We start from the raw sequence: 19,127 nt of genomic DNA, 5'->3' as shown, positions 1-19,127 counted from the left end.
TATTTATTATTATTTTTAAATTATTTTTAATCCTCTATTTAATTTTTTTGTTGAATTAAATTTGAGAAGAAAAAATGTGAAGATATAAATTAGGAATAATTTTTAAAAAATAAATAATTTTTTATAAAATTTTATAAAATTTTATAAAATAACTACATAGATAGATAGGAACAGGAGTAGTATTTTGCAACCTTGGGCTGCTGGTCCAAGTGGTCAGGGCTTGGTTCACTCAGATCTCAAATTCGATTTATTGTGGATGTAGCTGATGTAGCAGACACCCGCGGGTCGAGGCCGCCAACATAATTTCACGTTTTTACAGGGTATACCTGAAAATTCCCCTGCAATTATTTATTATTAACCACTGACTTCTAAATTTTCAAGTAAATCAAAATATTGCATACCTTGCTTCTTTGCTCTTTCTTCCTCATCCTCCTCGGTCTTGCCTCCCAGAGGTACCTCTTCTTCCATCGGAGTTGTTTTGATTTCATTTTGTCATTTCTTTTTATGGATTCTATTTCTTTTGTTTTTTTTCTTTTTCTTTTTTTTAATAGATTACCTGTCTGATTGTTAGTGTTATTCTATGGTTGTTCAGCGGTTTGTAGATCTTATTTATATCATGGATATCTGTTTTTAGGGCATTTTTTTCCTCAAAATGCTGCAATGTTGAGTTTTTCAATTTGGCGCGTATGATTATAGGTTTTAAGGCAAGAAAGACGAAGCAAAAGATACATGAAATTTGGGATTTCTGGCAATGGAGTTTGTTCTTGTTGTTCGTTTGAGAAAAATACGTCTATGAAAGTATTTTTATTACTATTATTAACTTTTTTTTATTATTATTTTTTTTAATTTTATGGGGACAGTGGGAACAGTAGGGGTTGAATTATGGAGCTATACGCACCTTAATCTCCCTAGCATTTTTATCTGAGTGCATACTGGTATCTCTAGGGTGATACAATTTTTTTCTAAATGTTATGGTGCGAGTTTCTGACTACAGATGTGATGAAAATGACCCTTTCTTGTGTCATGCCATTGGTATTTTCTCCTCTTAGAACTTGAATTTAGCAAATTAGGTGTATATCTGTATATTTGAGTCCTATGCTGCAACATTCAATTTTCTCATTCCTCATATTCACTAACTTAACGAGTCCAATTTAAGTGTTAGTTCTATGATGCCACTTCCATATGGTTGTTGTGCTCATCTTTATCTGAATTGTATTCAATTGTGTACTGGCTTCAGAAAATCTTCATTTTACTTTCCTGGATTGCAGTATACATTCTTCGTTCTTTTGATAATGTCCAATACGAGATTTCAGATATTGTGCTCAGTAGGAGATGTGAAAATGGAAGATTTCTGTATTCTTATTTATATCTGGCTTTATGAAATGTAGATTGAACTTCCTGGAAATATTCACATGTTAAGAAATTTGCCTCTCCTGCTCTATCATGAATGATAAAGCTAGTTCTCTGTTTGTAGAAATGCGACTATGAGTATCAATGACTAGTATTTTTATTCTTCAAATTTTCTTAGAAATCTAATTTGGACCTAGTTTGCCACCATCCCTATACTAAGAGAAATTGGTAGTGAGGTTCATTGAGGCTATTTGTCATGTTTTAGATGGAAATTAGGTTGATGTCTATTATTGTCAGCCACTTTAATGTGATATTAAACACCAACAGATTTTCCTGGGTAGATATATGTTATGCTTGTCTGATGAAATTATGGGAATAGATTTAGTTGTGGTCCTTGTGGAATTGCAAACAGAGAACTTGGGCTGAATCCCAGTTCTATTGGGCTTCAAGTTTAAATTAATGCATCAACCAAAAGTGGGTGTTACAAAATATAGAAGAGCTATACAAAATAAATTTGCAGCTTTGTCAGTGGAGAGAAGGGAAAAATGGAATCGATGAAATATTGATGTGGAACTTGCCAAAGCATTACTCACACTCATATGTGAATCTACAGGGCCGATATCCACAATTTGCAAGGTAACTGCCTTTGCAGTTTCTCCATCTGCTGTTCTTGTGGGGTGGCTAATCTGCAATGGAAAACCCACAAGGCCTGTGTCCATTGTGCTCCTTTGTCTGGGCTGCCTAGTTATTCACAACCCAGGTCTGAGATGATTTTACCTGTGTCCACTGTGCCACCTCCATCTGATGTCGGTAGGCCCCTTTCTTCTCCATTGCCACTGCGTTCTCGGATCTCTGTCCCTTTCCTCCGCAGTACAAACAAGATTCAATCATGTACCTGTTCTATGACTCCTCAAAATTGGGCCAATGGTCTCTCCGCTCTAGACTCTAATATTAATGTAAAATCCCTGCCCCCCTCTTTAGCTTTCATCTTTTATTGTTTGGTTCTGTAATTTTTTATCCCCTTGTGAGTCTGTGACCATGCAATTCTGACATTTCTTACCAGGATCAATCCATGCCTGGCAACTTTGGAAATTCTGCTGGGGAGGCAAAGGATGAATCTGACATCCTTATTGAGTGCAGGGATGTGCACAAATCCTTTGGGGAGAAAACAATTCTGAGAGGTGTGAACTTCAAGGTGGTGACTGACAATATTCTTGTGCCTTATCTTGTTTCTGTGGTCTCTATTTCATCTTTAATGGGATAACTATTAAATTTGTTTCATTTCTTTCATTGTGTGGCCATATGTCATTATTTGATTTTGCTGGATATTGCATGGTGACTTCACAAAAAATCTTTGAGAGTTGTCTATGAAAAGGTATTGCATTATATTGGCCTTTTGTCAACTTTCAGATTAGGCATGGGGAAGCTGTTGGGATAATTGGACCTTCTGGCACGGGAAAATCTACTATTCTTAAAGATAATTGCAGGTCTTCTGGCACCAGATAAGGTAATTTATTTGGCATTGTTCATTGTAAAGCCATGATTAAACTTTTATATAGGTACACCATTAGCTAGCCTTAACTGCTTATTTAGATGCAGCATAAGTTATTGTTGTTCCAGTCTTTACTTTATATCATGTTGAGCAGGGTGAGGTTCTTATTTGCGGTAAAAGAAGGCATGGTCTGGTCAGTGATGAGGAAATATCCGGGCTTCGGATTGGCTTGGTATGATACCCAAAACATATTTTCTTGTCAAATGCCTTATTCTTTGAGTATTGAATTTCTGATAATAAATCTGAACTTGTTTAGCTTGTTGTCCTGTATAGACTTCCATTGGCTATTTGGATTATCTGTGTTATTAAGTGTCCTTGCTAACAAATGTAGCTGAAGTTTGTTATAATTGTATATTTTACCCAATAAGTTTTAACAATTAAAAGTAAAAGCTTGTCAGCGCTTTCAGGATGTTCTCTAGTCGTTGGTTTTTTGTAATTTTGAGGCGTAAAAGTAGACTGCCCTATTTTTATAATCGTCTGTTGCTTGCTTTAACCAACTATCTTTCTGAATTTACTCATGTAGGTATTCCAAAGTGCAGCACTATTTGATTCTCTTACAGTTCGTGAAAATGTCGGTTTTCTATTGTAAGAGTGAGGAACATTATTTGAGTAAATTTTGATACTTCATCAATCTCCAGGTTCATATTTGACAATTGTTTTTTGTGCTCTGCCAGGTATGAAAATTCTAGGATGCCAGAGGATAAAATAGCAGAACTTGTGACTGAAAATTTGGCTGCTGTTGGTTTAAAGGTATCACACTAAAACCATCCATTTGCTATCTGTATATTGTTACTGTAAATTGGAGGTATTTAAAATTCCTCCCTTTCATTTTCTTGGCGAAAGACTGTCTACAGTACATGCAAATATGCATACAAAAGATGGAAATATAAGGAGAATGTTAGTCCCTCAGGACTGTCAACCTTAACTGTTGTCAGCCATGTAAAGCCCTTCGTAAAGGCAATGGCTTGTTGATATTATATTGAATTAATCGTGTTCCCTATGATATACAATATGGCGTGTTGGCCACAGAACACTTCTTATTGAGTTATATAGAAAGCATACAATGTAAAATAGATGATCGTCAATATAGCTATTTGCATGACTCTCCTACTCTTAAATTAGTTTACCAGGCTGTGAGGTCAAACTTTAGGATGCATTGGTTTTTAATATCAAATATTGAGGGAAATTACATCAGTTCTTAGCAACTGACATAGTTTGCTTGATGGCGAATTGTTATTCTACTGAGACCGCAACTAGAAATACTGCAGATAGTATTTAAAGTGGAGTGCAGAACCCCTTTGTTTGGAGTTCAAAGAGTTGGACAATCTAGAATTGTTTAAATATGAAATGTCAAGTTGCTATGTGGCTGAAAGTTCTTTGTGCATGTTTCAATTTTTGGATTACCTTGCCCTGAGATTCTTATGAAATGTCAAGTGGCTATGCTACTGCAAATTCTGCAGAAGCTGGAGCAAAGGTAGTTGGTTACAATGAAATATCGGTAGCTATGAGTTCGTCCTTTTATGCATTGCACAATGGATTTGATGCCCTAGCTTGCCTCCTATGGATTATTTATTTCTGTTTGTGGGAAAGGAAACCACATTGTGGAATCTTTATATGGGTTTTATGGGTGACACTTGACACTCCTTTGTTGTATGCTCACGGCGATCTGGAACTGCAGGACATTCTTGGTCATTCTGCAACCCAGTCCACTAGTATATGCAAGAAAATACAATGTCCAGCATGTAGTATTAACAGTTTCAAATTGCCAGGATTTAGTATTAAATAGAATCACCATAACCAGAAGTCATAAAGTCAATTCTTAAAGTCCATGAACCATTCCTACTACTAACTTCTTTGGTTATTGCCTATTAGAAAGAAAAAAAGAGGCAAAACATGAAGAATGCAAAACTGGGCTTCTAGAGAACTTTTCTTAAGTAGGTTTTCTCATGAAATCTGATCCTCACAGGTAATATTTCATTTTGCTACCATGACGTTTTGCAGATTGATATCAATTGCACTTCAGTGGCTTGTAAGTATAGATGATAAACATGTTTTTTTTTTCATATTCATGATGTTAGTCTTGATAAAGATCAAAGTTGAAAGTAGTATCTGAGACTATTTTGAGCGCTTCATTGGCAAATTTTGTTAGAAGTTAATGAATTTGCACTCCAAATACCTGCAGACCAAGATGATAAGCATGCTCTGTTTCCTTATCTGTGATATTTTCCTGGATTAAAAAAAAATGGATAAACAATTAAGAGTAGCATTGAAAAGCATTTTGAGCACTTTGTGAACAGTAAGTACTAATTTTGCAAAACTAATTTGTCTTTTTCCCATACACAATTGTATTTCTTTCTCCTGTGGATATCCTGGAAGATCTTCTACTTGGATTCCTGAGCCATGTGTAATTGAAGTGCTAGATGTGCTTTTTTTAAAAAAAAAACTCTGGAAGCCCCATTGTTCTTCCAGTGACCCACTCACATTATCAGTTGCCACATTATATGAGATCTGAAGTTCAGGCAGTATGTCTTAATCAGGCTGACAGTTGGAAGGAGGCTTCTGATCAAGATGCAGTGATAGTTGATTATTAGAGTAATTCTGTTTGGTTGAATTCTAAGATAGTTTGCTAGGTTACAATGTGCTGTTTTGTTTCTGTTTCTTCTTCTTCTTCTTTTATTTTTATTATTATTATTATTATCTTTTGAAAAAAAAAAAAAAATCTGCTTTCTATGGCCTCGATTGCAACATTATATTTGTTGTGCATTCTTTAAAGAAGAATATATGTAACTTTTGCAGGGAGTTGAGGGCCGTATGCCATCTGAGTTGTCTGGTGGCATGAAAAAACGGGTGGCACTGGCACGTTCTATCATTTTTGATAATACAAAGGAAGTAATTGAACCAGAGGTATTTCTATGAGCTAGAATTTTACAGGCACAGTGTACTGATTACTGCCAAAGTTTTAACAGCCTTGAATTTGAGGAATTTAAACTTCAGATTTCTGACAATTCGATAGTTGATTTCTCTCATTTGTTGACTCATTGATAATACAGACTGCAAGTGTTTACTGAAGTCTGCCATCAGTAAAAACTTGAACGGTTCCTTTTTTTTTTTTTGCGGTGTAGGTTCTCCTTTATGATGAACCTACAGCAGGTCTGGATCCCATTGCATCCACTGTTGTTGAAGACCTCATCCGCTCTGTACATTTGAAGGGAGAGGATGCTCTTGGAAAACCAGGCAAGATTGCTTCCTATGTGGTTGTCACCCATCAACATAGCACTATTAAAAGAGCTGTGGACAGGTAATTCTGACTAAAAATTTCTCTTGCCATGGTTTTGATGATTCTGTCCTGACTTGGAACTTCATTTTGAAGATTGTTGTTTCTGCACGAGGGGAAGGTCGTATGGGAAGGGATGACTCATGAATTTACTACTTCAGAAAATCCTATTGTTAGGCAGGTGAGTACTTGATTTTCTTTCCGTTGTGTTACTTCTGCCAATGCAATAGATACATTAAATATGAGCCTTCATATCTTCAATCTGCAGTTTGCTTCTGGTAGTTTGGATGGGCCTATCAGATACTGAATTGCACCCATCTCTTCTGCTCTGAACTGCTTGCTTCTTTGGTAGAGATCCATATCAGCCAGTGTACCGTGATTCTTTTGACATGTAGTTTTATCATTCACTGAAATTTTTCTTTCAGAGGGAATTTATAATGGGAAATAAGTCAATAACCAAACACACTTGACACTTGTATTGGGAACGGCTTCAATCACCGTGCTGAACTTGCGTTGGTGTAGAACTGTTTTCTGGGACGCACTGACACCGGCCCCGTTAGTGCGGTGTCCAGGTCCTGTTGGCACAACATAACAGGCCCTGTTATGCCAAGGGGCCTGTGAATGAGGCCCGTGGGGCTATATTAATTTTAGTTTTTTTTTTGTAGTTATAAAAATTATATATATATATATATATATATATTTGTTTACATATCCTAGAAAAGTGGGTAAATCCTGATTGTTTTTGCTTGCATACCCTTAGGGGAAATTTTCATTTATTTATATATTTTTATGATTAAAAATGAACTTATAAATTGTTAAAGAAATATATATCAACCGTTTTCATGGATGAATAATCATAAGAAGTCAAATGATAGTTTTCTTTCAAAAATTTTTAATTGATATTTTGTCGGGAGGATTTTAGAAGCAAATAAAAATGATTTGTAAAAAAACAAGAAGAATCTTTCACAAAAAAGCTTTTTTATTTTGAAATTGGGTATGCAATTAGTCACGATTGGTGTTATTTTCTAAGGACTTTATAGTATGTTTTTAATATATATATATATATATATATATATATATATATATATATGTATATAACACATAACGAATTTTGACTTTTAAATTATTATTTTAAGTGTATATATATATATATATATGTATATAACACATAACGAATTTTGACTTTTAAATTATTATTTTAAGTGAAAAATTATTTTCACTATTTTATAAGATATATAATGTTCATTTTTAATTTTTATGACATTTTTCATTTTTATCATAAAAAGAAAAAGACAAAATAATATCTATTCTATATTTTCATTTCCTTTTGTTAAGAATTAAAAAATATAACAATTATTTTGCTGCCTTTTCTCTATTATTACCCTTCTGATCATGCTCATTTCTCCTCCATCCGACTTTTGTTCCTTCCGTTTAGCTATTTGTATTTGCATCCCATCGAGATCGAGGGGAATGGCCCCTTATTAATCAGTGGTGGGGTACACACCAAGGGAAAGTAAAATTCCAGGAGAGGAGAGGAGACGAGTATTTGCTGTTCATTTTAGGGTCTGGTTCCTGGTGCTTGTTGCGGAAGAGAAGCGAACAGGAGCATCATGAAGAGTAGCATCAAGAAGACGATAACAAAGAAGAAGCATATGTCTGAGTCGGATGATGTGAGCTCGGCTCGAGGTAAAGAGAAGAGAGCCACCATGAACACGGAGGAGAAGAAGAAGAGCCAAAAGAGACCCAAAGCGAACAACAAGGAGAAGGAGAAGAAGAGGAAGGGCGCCTCTTTCTCTTCCTCCTCTTCCTCAACCTCCTCAACCTCCTGGGGAGCCGTCGCTACATGCTCGTTTCCAATGAGCCGGGTATGGCGCCTCGTCCGGAGCGAGGGCTGCCAGGGCTCCGCCATCGACACGCGCACCACTCAGGATGCCGTATTCCTCATCAACAAGGCTGCTGTAAGCTTTCTCTCTTAGCTAGGGTTTTGATGTCCCTCCTCATGCCCTCTCAATAGCATTTGAAATCCTGCACCACATGCTCATATCGTATATCATTTTATTTGAATTGAATTTTCCAATCATAATAATAAAATCTCGTCTTCATTTATTGCAGGAGATGTTTCTTGAAAAATTCACAGAGGATGTTTATGCTAATGCCAAGCATAAAAAGTCGGTTGCCTACAAAAATCTCTGTAAGTTTTTCTTGTTAGGGGGACATGCTGAGAACTAATTTCAACACTTCACCCTCATTTTCTCCAACACATAAATGTGATTAGTAGATAATTGGTTCAATCTGCTGAAACCTTGGCCTGTCCATTTGTCTGTGAATGTGCTCTGAAATGATATCCCTTTAATCTCTAGAAGCTTTCTTGTTTCTTTACTTGCTATTTCTTTGTTATAACAAAAGTCTTCATGTTCTTCTACATAACTTCTAGTATATATTTTATTTATTCTGTGGGTTAAATTTTGCACATTAGATGGGGGATCATAAGTTGGCCCTCTTCTTTATCGATTTATTTACTTATGTGTATGTTGCTAAGCATGTGCTATAATTGGCATTAACCACATGATCAGAGTAATCTGCCACTTCCAATAGTTTTTACCTTTGTTTTGCTTCCTCCTGTGTTCTACATGCTTATTCAGCATGAGTATGAGTGGAACTAATTTGTTTCAAAATGTGGAAACTGTTTGTCTTACAGCTATCTGATCATTAGACAAACATTGAATAAATAGGATTGACATAATAACATCTTGGAGGCTTTGTGATGATGAAAACGAAACAGTGAAATACGATTTTAGTTACCTTGGTTTCACTAACTCCTGATATGTTGTGACACCTTGTGACATGAATGTCAATGCTGCCTCAACTATTTTAAGCCAAAAAATGTAGTTGAAAGAATTTATATTAGGGAAACTCAAAGCAGTTCAAAGCATTAGATTAGTTGTGTAACTGCTTTGGAGATCTTCCAGCTGCAAATTCACTTTATGACCTTGGGTTGCACCCTTTAATGAGCAACTTAGAAACTGCAAAAAATAAGCAAAGAAGGAAGAAAGAAAATCCGCATCATAGAAGAAGATAGTTCCTGATAGCAACATCCATATTCATCTGCATGTATAGCAACATTATTTATCTCTCTACCATTGTTTCCTTGCTTTCTTGTTAATCATGTACAGCTTTCTGATATGATCAGAGATATACAATGGTTTGCTCGAGAGACAAATAGGCAACGTTCTCTGAAGCAGTTTCACTAACCAGATGTCAACTTAATTTGCCTATGACTGAAGGTGATGATAACAAGTTATGAGTAATATAATATGGATAACTCTTAAGAAGAACCTAGAACTACTAACACTTGGGATGTAGAGAAAGGATGAGAGACACGGCTGTTTCCTGCCAGCAATTCATCTGTTATGTATATTTATAATTTCAATTTTTCATGCATTGATTATTAGGGGGTTTTTTTCTGGCATATGCCTTGCTGAAGTCATGACATGTCCATATTTACCCCTATACCAAATTTAAAATCAGAAGAGCCTTTTATTATGGGAGAAGGAGGGGGAGAAGTGCATGGAGAAGGTAATGAGTTCTGGGGCTTCAATCTATAAAGAATGGGTAAAAATTAAAAAGAAGGCTTTCTATCAAAAGGAGAAGGAAGAGAAGCCAAGTGAAAAAGAAACAACATTAGGAAAATAATGCCAATTTTTTAAATTAATAGGCCATTTTTGGAATCAATTTGGAACTAATGGTCTTAGAGAATATTTTAGCCCTCTACAATATTTGAAATCAACTAAAAGAATACTCTCTCTCTCTCTCTCTCTCTCTCTCTCTCTCTGCAATCTTCTTTAGCTCAGGGATATATCTGTCTGCAATCTTCTTTAGCTCAGGGATATATCTGTAGTAAAGATTTTGGGAAGCTCTCTCTGGGGTATTGAATAGGCCTGCTTTTGCTTGTTGTTACCATAGCACTCAAAATGGACGTGCATATCACAAGCCTCAACTCAGTTCCTTCTTTCTGATTTATAAAATTTCAATTCTATCTAGGGATTTTGGATAACCAACAAAAATTGATGATTTCTGTATTTCTTGTTTCAGCGTCAACTGTATACAAGGAGAAAAAGTATGAGTTCCTTTCAGGTAATTTTTAGTTGAAGATACAAGTTGTTAAGGAGGATCCACTGTTATGTGATATATATGTTATAACTGAAGCACTGCTTTTCTCATTTGCTCAGATTTTATCCCTGAGAAATTGAGAGGTGAAGATGCGTTGAAGGCAAAAGCAGAATGAGAGCTCGTGAATTCTCAGACTTCAAAAGATTCACATACTAAAAGATATGGTAATATACCAGGAGTTACTAGCATGTTTCTTCTTGATATCTCACATGTAAAAGTCCCTACTCCATCCGGAAGAATCTATTCATATTTCAACGTATTTCTCCACATTATTTGCAGCATGATTTACTACCAGCATTAATTTGAGTATATTTGAACTGATCCCATAAAAATCAAAGGTGCATCTGCTTATTTTGTGCAGAGTACCTAATTGGGATTGTGATCATCATGAAGTAGAGCAATACCAATATCAGGAAATGATTAATCTGTGGCTGACGCTTATGGCCATCAAACAAACTCAATGAATCTTGGAATATCCAAATAGAACTATCTGGATGTGGGGCTTGAATGGGCTTCTCTGTTATCTGTTTGAACTATATCTCTTTCTTTTATATTTTCTTTGGCAAGAAACACATTGAATGCAAATTCATCATCCAGAGTTGTTATGGCTGGGAATCAACCAGGCTGGCACAGGTTCCCAATGGGTCAATTCTGCATCATCTGGAAGGATGAAAGTTTTGACGAAATTTATATACCAAAATATTGTTTTATGGAGGACTCTGATTTGTTTTAATCAGTTGTCAAGGCGCTGCCAATTGGGTGTAATGGATCGCAAACCATGAATATGAGCCGCATATATTATGAGTGGTGCGGATATATTTTGGTGCCTTGCATCTGGTGTGCAGATAAGGATTTCCCTGTCCAAGAAGGAATGTGGAGCTGGGCATAGCGTATCATTTTTAGGGATCCAAGTGTTGCAGCGCACATCTTATTGAAGCCATCTCAGAGCGCAAAGTGTGGAAAGCCTGGTGTTTTGCTTGCTGAGTTATACAGGAAATTAGAAACCGGATGGAGAGAGAATAGGATGGAGAGATACTTAGTATGAGGATTATTAATAGGCAAAATTGCTATAAGGTCCTTGCCTATTCTCATATGGATCTTTCAGCCTCTCAAATTTTTCGAGATTGATTTTTTAAAAAAAAGATTCTTAACCAATTCTTACTGTATTAAGTATCTAATAAAATACCTAAAATATCCTGACACAAGACTCATGGGGCTCACCCGAGTCTGGGGAGGACTAAGAGCCCCATCTCTGCGGGTGAGGGTTAGCTCTTGCATGCGCCGGGTGAGCGTGGAGAACCCGTGCCAGGAGGTCTGGGAAGAGGGTTCAGCCATTGCCGGCCGCTAGTTGAGAGCTCGCGTCCCTCATGGGGTTGAGTAAGAAAGGATAAATTGGTCATTTTGCTTTTATTTTGAATTTAAAAATTTAAAAATAAATAAAAATAAAAATAAGGATGTTTTGGGGAATACGGATGAACCAAATGATGTAGTACTTTCAGCTCAGCTTGTGATGTTAATACTTAATAGTAGTGTCTTTGGGTTGGTTGCTTTTGAGCGGAGACAGTGATGCGATTAATTGAGGAACAATAGTAAATAGCAGGGGGTATCTACTATCTAGTATCTAGTACTGGGCCACGTCCACGGTTGCGGACTCATCCAGGATTCGGTGTCCAACGTAACGGAAGCAGCAGGCGGGGCAGCGGGTGGAGAGCAAAGAGGGAAGACGGAAGCGGTCCTCGCCACCCATCATGGGCATGGCTACGCCCTTCTTGACCGGGCTGACGTAGTCGGGCCTATAGGTCTGGCCCAGTATTCCCTCGACCTCCTCCGTCAGTTTAGTGAACCTAAACTGGGTCTCTAGGTGAGCGAAGGCATCCCCAGCCGGCAGCCTGTACCCATGACTTCGGTTCTCCTCATCCCCAATGGGTGTCACCTTCACATCCATCTCCACAAGACCGGACACCATGATCCTGACGGCGTTGGCATCATCCGTCCGCTCCACCACCACCTCTCTCTCCTTGTTGCTGCTAATTATGTCTTCTGCTGTTGCTTCATCCACGGACCTCCATTCGGCGTCGCCGTCGGTGGGGACCAGGACCTCCCTGCCGTCCCAGCGGAGAGCAAGGGCATCGACGTGGTCGTCCCAGACTGCCACCCTCTTGGCAGCAATGACGAGGGTGTGAGACTCGAACATGATGGCGAGGGCCTGCACCCAGGTGAAGTCCCGGGCCCTGCCCTCGGGTCTTGTGCCGATGAGGTGGGCGTTGATCTGGAGGCGCTCGTCGGATACTAGGGCGAAGTCAGCCCCTTTCACACCATGGAAGTAGAACATTACCCCATCTCCCCCTACGAACCTGGGGTCGTAGCACACCGACCCATAACCGTTGCAGTTGGGCTTCCTATCTGACCCCCAAGACAATGCACGTCGATATTAGTTATTATTATTATCATCAATTTAATTAATTATAATAAATATTAGAAAGAAAAGAAAAAAGACAATTAATATGAGAACAGTAACGTACATTTGCAGGTGGTCTCACAGCGGCTGCTGCAGTCGGCGAAGCAGCCCTTGTTAAGCCTGGCCTTCTTGGGCTTGCGCTGTGGGCACTCTGGAGGGCACTCAATGATGTCCCAACGGCACTTCCCCCTGGCCAGGCAGAAGAACCTTTCTTGCCCCGTCTTCTCGTTGGGGTCTAGAACCACGTAGTGGGTCGACGCCGGGTCCAGTGCCCCCTTACCACCTTTTTTCTTGGCTTGTTTCTCAGGTGCCGCCCATGCACCTCCTGCCGTTACCAACACCAGCACCAACACCAACACCATAGCACCACCACCCGCCATCTCGTCACCACCAGTCTACAACCCAACCGCCTGTTACCTACCTTAGTCACTTGCGCTTGCACGGCACCAATGCTTTTTGTTATGGCGAAATCGTTCACAATGCCTGCCTGCCTGCGGCCTGCCTGCTGCTCTTGCTGTTTATTTATTTATGCAAAGGAATGATGGTGGAATTAATGGAGTGGAAGAGTCTTCTCTGCTCTCTCATCCCTCCCTTGAAGCAAGCACTATCACTGTCACTGCACGCATACAGCTCAGCTCCACAAATCCCAATGCACTTAATTATATTTGCTCAGCTTGTCAGCAGTGTGGATTTATTAGCGGTGAAACAATGCTTTATCATGCTTAAGTAAATGGCGCGTATGCGTTCATCACGTGGTCTTGGACTGGAGGAAGGCCGGTTCCTCAGGCCACGGATCTGCACGTTATTTCTAATCTACAAAAGTTTGGCATACTGCATACATTACGTTTTGACCTCCTCGTTATCTATCTGAAATTAAGACGCTTCATTACTCCTCATCCCCAACAAGTAAAATTTGTCCTTGTTTGTTTGTTTTGTGTTTTTAATACGACTTGTGGCCAAGGAGTAGGACCACTTATGATAGGATGCCTTGGGACGAGTAATCTACGTTAACGACCATTATTACTTATTAGCATACTTCCTGCCCGCATTGACCTTCTTGCCCCCAAATTCCAAATGCATACCATCCAAAAACACACTAGCTGCTCTCGCCAACTGTGAGCTGACCAAGCCTCAATTAAGCACCTAGCTGCTCATAAGCGCAACGTCTGGAACCCGGCCAGTCTTCACTCAAGACTCAAGTAGACCCCCAAAATAAATGAAAGATCATTATATCATGTAAAATGCGAACCAAGGTTTACACAATAAATTTATTCTTTTAGATGGTAATTCAGAAGAGTAGGCCCATTTCTAAAGCTAGTACACCACCTCATACAAAAATATGCTGAGCCATGACATGAGGCCATACAGAACAACGCATGGCATCTTTAATATCCAGCTATAAATGAATGATTAATTTTGCTTAATAACAATCCTACTTTTATTGCTAGTCATTCAAATATTGGAAGATCAGGAGTTCCTTTCCCTTCAGGGTCATCTGAATTGGATGCAGATGCGCACTGCAAACTCCTTTCACCCTTCACCTCCCCCATTCTTAAAAAGAGACTATGCCTGCATGAATGATGCCTTCATTACTTAAAACAGCAACCAGATTTTAGAAGGAAAAAAAAAAAAACCTCATTTAGAAGTCAACCGAGTTAAGCCAAGTTATACCATCTAGTGTCTGCAGTCAACTCAGGGTGAAAAGCTGTCCCAAGTAAGTTCCCCTGCCTAACTGCAACAATAACTCTATCCAAGGGACCCATCTCATTCTGCCACCACAATTACAGACAAGTTATCCAATTCTTGTCATCAACTTCAGTTACATAAGTACCATTCAGAGCAAACTCAGAAATCATGCACACATTCAAAGTACAAATAAATGAAACGGCGACCAAATGTGTCAAAGTCGTAGGGATATCAACCCTAGTTAGATTTCTACAACACATTCTCATACAAAGTAAAAGGAGATGACAAATTCAGAGGTAGGCTATTGTATGGTCTTAAAAGGTGCACATGAAATCCCCGACCGAATAAGTAGTAGGGATTTAAAGTGAGCCTTTTATTGAACAGAGAATCAACCTAGATTTTCTATGCCTTGTATATCTTTGTCTTCTTCTTCTTTTATGCCTTGTATATCTATCAAATGCTTCTGCTTCTGTATGTGTGAATTTTCAAGAATATACTCAATAAAATAGCACTAGCATGACGTCCTAGAATTTGATAAACCTAAATTGGTGCTAGATGTTGTCACAAGTAGTAGATTCAAGTCTAGAATTTCATTCATGCCCACGGCATTAATTTGCTAGGTTAGTTCATATTCTCTGGCCCCCTGAGAAAGTCCAAGGTATAGAAAATGTAAAAAATATCTATCCTATGGAAAGTCAAGCAAATATAACCCTCTGGATGAATATCAGGAATTGAATGGGTAAAGCAAAAAATGTAGCATGATTTTGATTCTAATTCTTTTAAATTCACATGTTCAATACCAAACATTTAAATCATTGCATAGAGCCAACCTCCTTGTCTTCGTCCCTAGGTGCCATACTACCCAACTTATCAGAGGTGACAGGGTAATCAGCAAGGATTTCAACATCAGGTCCTACTTCAAGAATGGCGGGTGCACGGATGAAGACACCCCGACAAGCATCAGGACCACCTTCTTGTTCTGCAAGCTTAGGCACTGAAAGTTCAGTTTCAAAGCTCTGAAGCTGAAAAAAAAAAACAAAATTTTATGGGATTGAAGGAACAACTAGAACATGAATCCATTTATTTCCATAACCAAAAATATCTTGATGTTTAAAAAACTAGGGCCTTTTACTTAATGGAAAAGATGGATGTGCTAAAAAAAATGCTCAACGAATTGTTACCTGGCTACCAAAAAAATTTCTATGAACAGTGCAGTTCAAACCCCCAACAAGCTCTTGCCCACCTGTCTTCAGCCCTGCGAAGTCACAATTCAGTGTGTTAATTAAAACCAACCTCTTCACAAGGCATTTGATTCAAAACTCAGTACTGCATATCCAGAAACTCACCAACAGCTTTGTTGGCAAGGAATATAAGACCAGCACAAGTACCCCACACAGGCTTCCCAGAATTTACAAACTCTCTCAATGCTGGAAACTGCAATTCGAAGGTAATTATATATAATAATGTTAATCAAATCAAACGCATGCAAGTAAAAGATGTATCCTTGAAAAATCAAGGTGTTTACTCATTGATGCAAGTAATAAGATACTTTGTTGAGCACTGAATAATGTGCATGATCAAATGATAAAAAGAGACATGTATGCATGTACAAGTCTCTTATTGATGAAAGGGCAGTGATCTTAAAATTGAAAATAGAATGGTTATTAAGCATGTGCCTTCTCTTAATACTAAGAGTGTTGATCTCCTACTTCCAATTCTGGCTGGGATTTCTTCTCTAATTCCAAACGGTTTCCTAGCTGCAAAATCAGGAGTCTAATTAGCCCATGCCACTAGAAATGGGACAACACAGACTCCTCATATTCTCCATTGTTGTTCCAATACCAGCCCAAAATTTATGGTTGGCACCATCTTACAAAACAGGTCATTCTAATGATGTCCACAATGTCATGGATGTTATGAGTTTGATCCCTCTACTCAGAGGCCTTCTGCTAGCCATCACTCGATCTCTATGTTCATCTGCAAAATCCATGTCATGGACAGCTAGATATCAACCTCTCCTCATTGGGTTACAATTTGAACTCTTGCCAAAGCTCATGGGTTAAGAACTCTACAACTCTAGTTCAATAAGCCTTGTACTAGGGCAGCAACTTGCTGACCCCAACAAAACCATAACATCATCTCAGGGAATGTTTTAGCAATGAGACTCATGCAGCCGACTGTGTAGAGGCTCATTTGTCCAACATTACCTTTAAAAGTACGTGGCCTTCAATTATACAGAAGAATTATTAAAATCAGCAATGCATCTATAATGAAATAAAAAAGGGCATTAGCTTGATGGAGATCTTGCACATCGTGCCTCTTTATTACATAAGATCCTCAGTCATCTTGAAAATTGTTCTAAATTACCCAGCTGAATTATAATGGCAGCATCCTGTCAATGGCTCTGCTTATGCAGGTCTTTCCTTTTTAGTTCGAACAATTAATGTCATTAGCTTTTGAGTAATTAGCATGACTAGTTTCAATGTGTGCATATGAGGTCTCCCTCATAACTGAAGTTTTTGAGGAAAATAGCACAGTTGCGATGCAGGTTAACTATTACTCCCAAAGAAGGGTGCCTTACACCAAGGAGCAAAACTTATACAACAATGAACAACTCAATAGAAGAATACAAGACAATTTTAGTGAAAAAAATTATGGTAATGCCCACACAAAAACAGACATATCAATAACATAGGATGACAAGGAGAAGCAGTAATTCAATATGGCATAAATACATACAAGGTTGTGGTAATGAGCGAGCTTGGCCATGGTAGTGCTCTCCCCACCGGGTATGATGAGGGAATCTACACTCTCCAGCTGCTCAGGCTTCCTTACCTCCACGCCCTTCACCCCAATCTTCCGCAAGGCTGCCAAAAAACCGGACCTTTTCTCATTATAATCACTTCTTTGCACACACATACCAATAAATAGGTAGGAGAAAAACCCAAACAAATCATCAGAAGAAAAGGAAAACAAGCAAGCCAGAAAGAAGAGGGGAAGAGAAGAGAACAGACCGGCCATGTGCTCATTGAAAGAGCCCTGCAGGGCAAGGACGCCCACTGTCGTCATGGCGGAGAAGCAAATGCGGAGGACAACAACTACAAGAGAGAGAGAGAGAGAGAGAGAGAGGATAACAGAGAAGCAGTGAAAGATCAAGCGCCGCCGCTCTTCTTGTCTTCTCCACAAGCCCCCTCGCTCCTGCCTCTACGAAACTCCGCAGAGACGTGTTTTATTGATATTCATATTTATTTATTTTCTTATATATTTCATCGATTTTTATTTATTTATTAATATATTGGGAAATTTATTTTTTAGTTCCTGAAAGTTTCAAAACATCCCAGATAGACCCTCTGACATTTGATTCTATCGACAGTCCTCTTTTTTACGAACTTATTTTTTTCAATTCGACGAGTGTACTTTTTTTCAATTAATGCGAACTTCTACTCATTAGTTTATTCTATTTTACAAATACGTATCTTCCCACTTAAAATTATTAGTTTCAGCTAAAATTTGGTGTTTTTCACTAACTACATAAGTTTTCACTTAACATATAACACATTTGCGTTTAAAATTTGACTTTCCTGCTTAAAATTATGGGTTTCCGCTTAAAATTTGGTATTTTCGCTTAAAAACTGAGAGTCAGCCCAGTTAATATATGTTACCTTTATGTCACCGTCAATCACCTTTATGTCAGAAAGGTCTGAAAAATAACATGTCAGAATAATGAAGGATCTTTTGGAAATACTCAAAGTCATGGGATTTTTTTGTGAATACCTGAACTTTGGAGGGATTTTTTTGTTCATTTCCAGTATTTATTATTATAGATAATAGTAATTTGATTCGAATTTATTTGCATGGGGACTGGGAAGAATCTCAAATTTGTAAATTTCTTAAAAGTATGAAAACTTTATATTTATATAATAGAGATAATGCCGTCTTAAAGAAAGTTAGGCACTAAGCTAAATCATAATAAATGTTTTTTAATATTATTTTTTTATTAAATAATAAATTATGTAATAAAAAATATTATCATAAATCAATTAAAGCTAAATTTAATTTATTTATGATAATATTTTTTATTATATAATTTATTATTTAATAGAAATAATTAAAAAAACAAAGTATCAATTAAGATAAATTATGGCATAGTATAAAAAACATAGTATTTTTTATTCCAATTAATGAAAGCTCTCACACCATCCAAAGATAAAAAAACAATGTCTAGAAATGAGATGGCGTTTGCAAGCACAAAAACTAATAAAATAGGAAAATGCTCAGAACCAAGATTTATAGATAAAACATTTCTAGATTTTAAATTTAAAAATGTTTCTATATATATATAATTTTAAATTTTAGTGAATATTGTGACGCATTAAATACAGAGAAAAGTACCTATAAGTCCTTTAACATGCTTGATGGTGCAATCTAAAACACCTCTCTGGCCACAAGCATCTATATAAGTTTCATTCATTTGGATGGACAACAAATCAAACGATGGCCTGGGTCATATGCTATTTGTCACTTATTGCAAGATGCAAGATGCAACCCTCTATTATTCTACTGCAAATATATGGATATATAAATATGTAAGTATAAGATTGCGCGGCCGTATATTGCAAATGCACAGATTTCATGGT

At 37.7% G+C, this 19,127-nt stretch overlaps 4 protein-coding genes across 5 annotated transcripts; 2 read left to right on the top strand and 2 right to left on the bottom strand.

Annotated features, from left to right (window-relative positions):
* The first annotated feature begins 327 nt into the window (after positions 1–327).
* LOC120263946 (protein TRIGALACTOSYLDIACYLGLYCEROL 3, chloroplastic) lies at positions 328–6,654 on the top strand. Its single transcript, XM_039271929.1, is given in 12 exon segments — positions 328–452; positions 1,964–2,306; positions 2,414–2,545; positions 2,761–2,820; positions 2,822–2,857; positions 2,997–3,074; positions 3,426–3,487; positions 3,577–3,652; positions 5,699–5,806; positions 6,025–6,200; positions 6,273–6,357; positions 6,445–6,654. Coding segments are annotated over 11 exon segments (1,041 nt in total). The 5' UTR covers positions 328–452; positions 1,964–2,117; the 3' UTR covers positions 6,484–6,654.
* A 913-nt stretch (positions 6,655–7,567) lies between these two features.
* LOC120265106 lies at positions 7,568–10,854 on the top strand. 2 transcript variants are annotated; one of them, XM_039273021.1, is made up of 5 exons: positions 7,568–8,134; positions 8,289–8,367; positions 10,269–10,310; positions 10,406–10,510; positions 10,708–10,854. In XM_039273021.1, exons 1-4 carry the CDS (start codon positions 7,787–7,789, stop codon positions 10,459–10,461), a joined length of 525 nt encoding a protein of 174 aa, XP_039128955.1. In that variant the 5' UTR covers positions 7,568–7,786; the 3' UTR covers positions 10,462–10,510; positions 10,708–10,854. The 2 variants fall into 2 exon arrangements, with proteins under 2 accessions (XP_039128955.1, XP_039128952.1); XM_039273018.1 differs by having other exon boundaries at positions 10,406–10,854.
* A 955-nt stretch (positions 10,855–11,809) lies between these two features.
* LOC120258978 lies at positions 11,810–13,434 on the bottom strand. The gene is made up of 2 exons (XM_039266488.1): positions 12,869–13,434; positions 11,810–12,749 (listed from the first exon to the last, which is right to left on the bottom strand). Exons 1-2 carry the CDS (start codon positions 13,182–13,184, stop codon positions 11,968–11,970), a joined length of 1,098 nt encoding a protein of 365 aa, XP_039122422.1. The 5' UTR covers positions 13,185–13,434; the 3' UTR covers positions 11,810–11,967.
* Positions 13,435–14,026: 592 nt separating this feature from the next.
* LOC120265469 (probable pyridoxal 5'-phosphate synthase subunit PDX2) lies at positions 14,027–17,704 on the bottom strand. Its single transcript, XM_039273420.1, has 7 exons — positions 17,505–17,704; positions 17,230–17,357; positions 15,837–15,924; positions 15,672–15,745; positions 15,321–15,512; positions 14,476–14,573; positions 14,027–14,373 (listed from the first exon to the last, which is right to left on the bottom strand). Exons 1-7 carry the CDS (start codon positions 17,557–17,559, stop codon positions 14,253–14,255), a joined length of 756 nt encoding a protein of 251 aa, XP_039129354.1. The 5' UTR covers positions 17,560–17,704; the 3' UTR covers positions 14,027–14,252.
* Between the last annotated feature and the right edge of the window lie 1,423 nt (positions 17,705–19,127).

Source organism: Dioscorea cayenensis, chromosome 1, assembly GCF_009730915.1.
Source record: "Dioscorea cayenensis subsp. rotundata cultivar TDr96_F1 chromosome 1, TDr96_F1_v2_PseudoChromosome.rev07_lg8_w22 25.fasta, whole genome shotgun sequence".
NCBI classification, from domain to species: domain Eukaryota; kingdom Viridiplantae; phylum Streptophyta; class Magnoliopsida; order Dioscoreales; family Dioscoreaceae; genus Dioscorea; species Dioscorea cayenensis.
This window is presented reverse-complemented; position numbering and strand designations above follow the sequence as displayed.